Raw genomic sequence first — 7943 nt, 5'->3', positions numbered from 1 at the left:
TCCCTTGCATAGACAAGGACAGATATACCTATACTACAGAAATCCAAAAGTCAGAGAGAGTGGGTGGCATGTTCTATTCAGAGTATGCGAGAGACTAAGCTCATGACCTTCCACACCAATTCCAGCCTTGGCTCCATCCTGGCTTGGGCGGAGTGATTGTACGAACAGGCACAGGGCCCCTGAGGTGGGCAAGTGTGTCTGGGCTCAGGGAGCCACAGAGGTCTCTGACTGAAGCTGAGCCTGTGTGTCCGTGTTCCATCTTCCCAGGCCTTCTTCCATGGAGAAGCCCCTCACCGTCCTGCGAGTGAGCCTGTACCATCCCACTCTGGGCCCATCTGCCTTTGCCAATGTCCCACCACGGCTGCAGCATGATACCAGCCCTCTGCTGCTCGGACGGGGGCAGGACGCCCACCTCCAGATGCAGCTCCCTCGCCTCTCCCGCCATCACCTGTCCCTGGAGCCCTACCTGGAGAAAGGCAGTGCCCTGCTGGCCTTCTGCCTCAAGGCCCTGAGCCGCAAGGGCTGCGTGTGGGTCAATGGGCTGACGCTGAGGTACCTGGAGCAGGTCCCCCTGAGCACCGTCAACAGGGTCTCCTTCTCAGGCATCCAGATGCTGGTTCGTGTAGAAGAAGGCACATCCTTGGAGGCTTTTGTCTGCTATTTCCATGTCAGCCCTTCACCCCTGATTTACAGATCTGAGGCTGAGGAAACTGACGAATGGGAAGGCATCTCCCAGGAGCAGCCTCCCCCCGGTTCAGAGCAGCAGACTCCAGGTTGCCTGGGGTTTCTCCACGGCCCTTCCCAGACTTGGGACAGCCCTCTCCAGCCAAGACCTGGAGGAGGAACAGAAATACAGCTCCAGAGGGAACCCCCAGACAGTGCACTCTGCTAGCCCTGCCACTAGAGCAAGCCTTTGCTAAATGAAACAGGATTTGAAATATTTGAGCTGAATCATGCAAGGTTGACAAGCAAAACCCGCTGGCTGCCTTGCTCATAATGAACCAATTCTGCAAACACTGAACAAACAGCCCGGAGTGGAGAAGCACCCTCTGTGGCCAGAGCTATGCAAAGTAATGGGAACATCATATACTTTTAGAGGCCCTGAGGGGTTCTGGGGAGCCTCTTTCAGCATTTCCACACATTTCTCCCTCTTGTCTGACTAGGAGTTACTTTATGTGGTTCATTTTGTGTGCTGCTTAGGAGCAGGAGTTTGAGGTTGCACCAGGAATGCGTGGACACATGTAACAATTACATTTGTGGTAGCTTGGGGTTACCTTCAGCTTTCAAATACCCACAGGTACGCGGGGCTTAGGAAAGCCTGAGTTTAATAAACTGAAAGTATTTCATTAAGCTGGCACACCCAATAGGATTCCCTGATCCCCAGATGGGCCACATGCACGCCACGCTGTCATGCAGACGTGGGGGTGGGAAATATAGACGAGGTGTAAGAGGAAATTGGAAAGGTGGGACTCACATTTCTGGAAAGGATGCAGGCAGGACTCAGGGTTTCCTGAGGATGGGAGCTGGCAGCTGGGAGCTGGGCCTGTCTGGAAATTCATTGTCCCCATTATCATCCTCATCCTCACACTCCGCATTCTCTGTCACTTCTGGATCAAGGCCTTGGCTGACTTGAGGGCAAGGTCTTCAGGGAATGAGGGGATGGGGTGGGGGTTTGTGTGAGAACTCAGCCCAGCAGTTATTTCGCTCAGGGTGAGTCACACACCAATGGGGTTGGGGGTGTTCCTTCCAAATAAGGGACTCGTTAGGAGCCAGGTGCACCAAGGGTGGGAGGATTTTCTCGGTGAACAAGGGGAGCAGCCACTTGCCACACCACGCTGAGAAGGGGAGAGTGTGATTTAGAAACAACGTTCACTAGTGTGATGCAGGGAGGGATATACATGGTCACCATGATCCCAGACCCCACTCTCCAGGGAATCTGAGGCACCGAGGGCACGGCCCTGTTCCCCTGGCTGACTCGAATCCCTGGGTCTGTAGCTGTCAACAATTTCTGTTTTCTGCCCAAAAGGATGATCATTTTGCACCCAGGGCAAGCTACAAGGAAGTTCAACTTCACTCACAGGCCCTGAGCATCTTCTCCATGAGGAAAACAGAGGTGGGCAAGACCCAGGCTTGCCCTGGTGTGGGAAGCTTCCTCTCCAATAAGGAAGAAGCAAAAACACTCAGATCACAGCCACAAGGCAGGGAGAGCAGGGCTGCTAGGAAGGGGCTGTCTGATGCTGTGAACGACCCCTTGGGACCCCCAAAACAGTTCCTCATTCATTCAGCAAACCTTCACCAAGCACCCACCTTGTGCCAGATCTGTGTAAAGCCACGGAACTGAACCAGAAGTGAATAAGGCAAACTCCCTCAGGGAGTTTATGTTGCGCTCAGGAAAGTCAAGCATTCAGGAGTGCATTACTTATTTGATCACTACTGTGATTAGTGCTATAGTTATTGTATTTTTCTCTCTCCTCCAGCTGGGCTCACATTCTCTTCTTAAGTGGCCTTGCCTGTTGAGTGCCTACCATGTGCTTAGCACTCTGCTAGGTGCTGTGTGTATTAACTGCACTTTGCAGATGAGGAAACTGAGACTTGGAAAGGTTACATATCTTGCCCAACATCACAGCATCAGTAGCTATGTGATGTGGGCAAGTGACTTAGTCTGCTCTTGCCTCTATTCCTCCCTCTGGAAAATGGGTAAGATAATAGTACTACCTGCTAGAGTTATGACGGTCTTAGAAGGTGGCACCTATAAAGCACTCAGTCAGTGCCCGGCACACACTTAATAAGGGTTAGCTGCTATCATGAGACCTGAGAGAGGATGGCTCACCATCCACACGGAGCTAAGGAAGACTCACATCCCAGTAAGCTGGCTCCAGAACCCAAGGGCTTACCTGTGCTCTGTGGTTCCCTAACAAGGGATTTAGTTGTAGCCATGGACCTGGTAGGCAACAGGGAGGGGATTTTAATCTGTTCCTTGCATCAGAAGGTCCAATAGGCAGGGTTGGTATAATGGGAGATGCCCTGGTAGGGCTGGCAAGGAGAAGAAGCCACATGTATTTTGGTCTGATGAAAAGCAGCAGTGATCTGTCACCGACCAAAATGGTTCCCCAACTATGCATCACGGAGCAGCAACCCACATACAGAACTCAAGAAGCCACGACATGGAGACTGTACCTGGACACCAAAGACTGGAGAGAGGAGCTGGTGGGGAAACCCGAGTCCCCAGGGTGCCACTCCCCAGCTCCACCAGAGAACTTTGGGAATGAGCTGCTGCCCCTGAGTGCCCCTCTCCAGGGCCTCAGTCAGGATCTCTCCCCTCCAGGGAGGAACAAACCCTTGCCAGCTGGGGTCCTGTGAGAGGGGGCAGTTCAATTCCTCCACAGGGAACTCTGCAACTCCAATCTTTGGAGTGAAGCATCTGCGAGGCCCTCAGGGACTCAGGATGAACTGCATAGCAGCTGAAGGAAGACAGGCCAGACCAGGCGGGAGGGAGCCAGGAAACATCTGGTTTGTAGTTTCAGACTCTACCCGTTCACAGTTCACACAGTCTCCCCGGGAAACTCACACCTTGCCCTGTACCAAGTTTTTAAGGCAGTTAAGCTCTGCCCATCCGAGACTTCATTTTTCTTGAGAAGAAAATCACTGAAATCATCAGATCCATGGCACCCACCCTCACTTTCTCCTAACAGCTGGAACTGTCAGGCTGGCTTCAGGGCCTGGTCTTCGCACTTGATATCACTATCCCTCACCTGCTCAGACAGCCGGAGCAGGCAGGTGAGTTCCTCCCAACAACCTCCACTGCATTCTCTCAGCTCCCACCGCAGGGCAGCCCACGTGCCTGAGTGAACATGTGTGCATGTGCACACACACAAGTATGCACAGACGTACACTAAACACGAACATACAGTGCACATGAACACTGCTCCAAGCTAGGGCCCTCTGGTCAGACTGCTGCCTGGGTTAGAATTCTTGTCCCCCCACCCCCCGCCACTTAGTTCTGTGATCCTGGACAAGTGACTGAATCTCCCTGTGCCACAGTTTCTTCTTGTAGAAAATGGGAAAGATCACAGTACTTACCTCCTTAGAGTCATTGTGAAGGTCAGTTTGAGGCATCACACATTTAAGTCACCCAGACATGAGGGTCAACAGGGTTAGCTATCACTGTCCAGTTTGGTGGGAGGAACTGAATGCATGTAGGCACATGGACCCAGTCTACACTCAGGCACAAAAGGAGCTACATTGGTTACATTCAGGCATACCCCAGAGCACTACAATTCTCTGAGACATTGTCTGGAAATCTAGAAATCATCTCCTTGCCCTTTAAGGTATTTTAACCCTCACATTCCTCTGCTTTTCCAAGAATGTGAATCTTCCCAAGCTGTCCGTGAGAGACACGGGCTCCCCTCGAGGGAGACTTGCAAATGCTCCATAAACAGCCACAGTGTGGGGCTCTGCCATGAGGAAGTCACAGCAGACACGCTAGACAGCATAGTCCTGGCTGCAGCCTGGAGGAAGGGAGGCCAGTGGTGGAGCACTCACTCCGTGCCTGTCTGCCCGGTGAGACCTCAAGTTCCTTGCAGACAAAGGCCATGGGTTGTTGGCTCTTGTGTTCCCGGTGGCCTTCGCAGAGCTGAACAGAGGACAGATGCACAGACAGTGGGGGCTCTGGTGGTCAAGGCAGCAGTCCCCTTGGATGCTAAACTCTGAGCCAGGCCCCTCAGGCCCGGCACAGGCAGGGCGAGGCCCATAGTGGTGGGAAGCCAGCTGGCCAGCTGGGGTGAGAAGGCCACAAAGCCAAGGGCAGACAGGAAGTGGAGGTGAATGTCTCTGCCTCTATAGGCCTCAGCAGGGACAGCACAGACCCTCTGGCTGGGGCAGCGCAGACCCTCTGGCTGGGGCAGCACACACCCTCTAGCTGGGGCAGCGCAGACCCTCTAGCTGGGGCAGAACAAGGCTGGTGCTTCCTTCTAGTCCTTGAGCCTCTGTAGCTCAAACTCAAGCAGAACCCTGGGGTTTTGGGATTCTGTGTGGTGACTGCTGAGGAAGGTTTATGGATTTGACAGGGTGCATGTCACAGAGAGACAGTTCTCAGTCAGCACTTCCTGTCCCCTGCAGAGGCTCACAGGGGACAGCCCCCGCCAAGGAGACCCTGGAGGGGCTCTGAGGATAGCAATCAGAGGTTGGGCTGGCTGGACTGAGCCCGAGCCTGTTGCCCACCAAGTCTCCGTAGGCTCTAGTCTGACCCCTCTCTCCACCCCTGGGCTATGCAGGCCCCCAACGGGTCCACTAGCAACACTCGCCTCACTGTGCCAAAACTCCATCCACACAGGAAAGGACTGAGAAGGCGATGCTTAACCCAAAGGAGTGAGTTTCATAGGATGGGTGGCTTTAACAGTTTCACAGCAGGACACTGAGGGAATATTTCCCTATCCCTTCGAATGGACAGTCACTACAGAAACGTGTAGAGCAAGACTTTGTCAAGGGGCTGTTTCCAGGTCTCCCGGGGTCTAAATAGCAGAGCTGGGATGGGAACTGAGAACCGATTCTTTCCACAACCGCCCACTGAGCAGCAGGGCTGCAGCCAGCAAAGAGGTGTGCGGAGGCAAGCAAGCTCTATGTGGTGGGAACAGCACATCGCCACCTCCACCACCCCTGCAGTGGGCTGCCAGCTGGACCACCTGCCTTCCACTGTATCTACTGTGTGAACTTCTCCAGCTCTGCTCTGTTTTCTCTTCCTCAGCATGCACCCCGTGACACATAGTGGTGGCTGATGTCGCCACACTACCATGAGGTTAACAGGTCCTCCCTCCAGCTTCCCTCATGGTGGCAGCCTCACCTGCATTGCAGCCATTCGCCAGACACCACACCAGACCCTCAAAGCCCATCCAAGACTGTGGGAGGAGTAAACAACCCAGCCCAGTTAAGAGGAGATGCCAAATTTAATGAACCCTATTTGAATTGCAGGGCTGTGATTCCTCTTACCTTTAACGTGAACTCACAGGCGGATTAAAGTGAAATAGAACCTACCATTTGAGTTACATTCTCAGCTGATTGGAAACATGCATTGCCTCCCCATGACCGGGCCGTGAGAAGGGAAGTTATTATCTTTCTTTAGAGTTTGTAAACTCTTTATGGCTGAGGCAGCTTTAATCCTGCTGGGGAAAAAAAAAAGGATCTGGGAATCAATTGCTCCTATTTACCTTTGTTTTCCAATCACATGCTCCAGCGGGAATAAAACATCCTAAGTGAGGGGATGTGGGGAGCCAGGTGATCCCTGACAGAAGAGTTTGATTATTTTCTTCTCTAGGCATGTGAATTGAAGGAGCTTTAGAGTTCCATTTGGCAAGGGGGCTCGTTTCACAAAAATGTGCACCCCAGCAAGGATATCAACACTCCTGGGCCATTACTGGTTCCTCTGCCTTTTCTTTCCAGAGGAAATGCCCTCCATTCCCCAATCGTACCCACTTCTTTAAGGGGTGCTTGCAGCAAAGGGCCCAGCTCCAGGCATTTGGCCAGGAAGGAGTCCAAGTACAGGCAGATTTGAATCCAAATCAAATCAGTCCAGGAATGAGGAGAAAACCTGTGGAGACTGGGGCTGTGGAGGAGGCTCTAGGCTCTCTTTCCCCCTCTCCTGTTTCTCTGACCCTCCCTGTGTGTTACCTGACAACACAGTTCACATGCAGCAGGTCCCAAGCAAGGCCGGCAGGAGGGCCCAGGCTCCGAGCCAAGCACTCTAACTGCTGGAAGGGGGCCTGGCTGGGATGTCTGCCTTGCTTTCCTTTAAAGATGTGGAGGCAGGGGGTAGAGGTGGGAGTTTTCAGAATAAGGCAGAGGCATAGGCCTTCGGAGCGAGAGCACAGCCAGGCAGCCAGACACGAGGTTTCCATAATTGCTTCTCTGAGGGATCAGGGGCTGTCATGATGTCATTTGCTCAGAGGGCTTGCTACAGATGGGCTGGGAACATGGACCCTATTAAGTCACCTTGTTTAGGGGGAGGCCTATCATTCGGGATCCAGTCAGAAATACAAAAGCCAGTCTAAGTATGCAAAAAATGTAATTCAGGGAATTGGGTATGGAATCACTGAGAAGCCAAATAGGTAATGCAATTCAGAGATTAACAGAGATTGCTCCCACCGCTGGCTCCAGGCTGGAGGGCAACTGAGAGGGGGTGTTACTGGAGTCACAGTGGGGAATGTCCAGCCCAGGGCTAGAATACCATGGAGGCCCCCTATGGTAGCTGGGACCTAGAGGGAGACGAGCCACAGAGGAGAGGCAGCTGCTGCCAGCAGCTGATGAGGTGACTCCACTTGACAGGCTGACAGAGGAAGGAATATGTTGGCTTCTCCCCTTCTTCGGCCCCCCCAAACCCCATTGGCTGAAGCCAGCCAGAGGTGATCTGACTGGCAAGCCTGAGAAATGCAGCCTACAGGGGTCAACTTTCCCGCAGTACAGAGCAGGGGATGAAAGAGAGAGCCACGGACCTGAGGACAAACAGCCAAATGGCCAGCACAGAGACCGTGGCCATGTCAATGCCCCTCAGCCTCGCCTGGGGCCCTGGGGTGGCCACCAAGTCGGGACAGCAGGAAGGAGAGGCCACACTGCAGAGGACTCCACCATGCAGGGACCCCTGAGGGGCAAACAAAGATCCCCACCATCATTGTCACCCCAACCTATGTGACCTTCAGCATCTGCAAGGAGGGAGGAAGGAGGGCAAGTACCACAGAGTGAAGCACAGAGAAGACCCAGGCACAGCCTGGCTGGGCCCACACAAAACTCACCCAGATGCCCTGCTTTGAACACCAGCTCCCGAGACAGGCAGAGGGCAGGGCAGAGACACCTGTCCTCAGGAAACCAACAGGCCCAAATCCCACTGCCTTCCACTTACAGAATCTGGAAACTTCCTTCCTCCCCCAAGCCACTTTTTCCTCACCTGTACAATG

General features: G+C 53.4%; 2 protein-coding genes across 2 annotated transcripts; both read left to right on the top strand.

Moving 5' to 3' along the window:
• Window positions 1-277: 277 nt before the first annotated feature.
• On the top strand, window positions 278-892 carry TIFAB (TIFA inhibitor). Its single transcript, XM_009241070.2, has one exon. The coding sequence runs from the start codon at window positions 278-280 to the stop codon at window positions 890-892; it is 615 nt and encodes a 204-aa protein (XP_009239345.1).
• Window positions 893-3116: 2224 nt separating this feature from the next.
• DCANP1 (dendritic cell associated nuclear protein 1) lies at window positions 3117-3849 on the top strand. The gene is given in 2 exon segments (XM_003780695.3): window positions 3117-3214; window positions 3216-3849. Coding segments are annotated over 2 exon segments (732 nt in total).
• Window positions 3850-7943: the final 4094 nt, after the last annotated feature.

Source organism: Pongo abelii, chromosome 4 (genome assembly GCF_028885655.2).
Source record: "Pongo abelii isolate AG06213 chromosome 4, NHGRI_mPonAbe1-v2.0_pri, whole genome shotgun sequence".
Lineage (NCBI taxonomy): Eukaryota > Metazoa > Chordata > Mammalia > Primates > Hominidae > Pongo > Pongo abelii.
Note: the sequence above shows the minus strand (reverse complement) of the source record. Positions and strands in the feature narration are given on the sequence as shown.

What these genes read in the sequence shown, in the direction of transcription:
- TIFAB (XM_009241070.2), top strand. Translation starts at nt 278, where the DNA reads ATGGAGAAGCCCCTCACCGTCCTGCGAGTGAGCCTGTACCATCCCACT.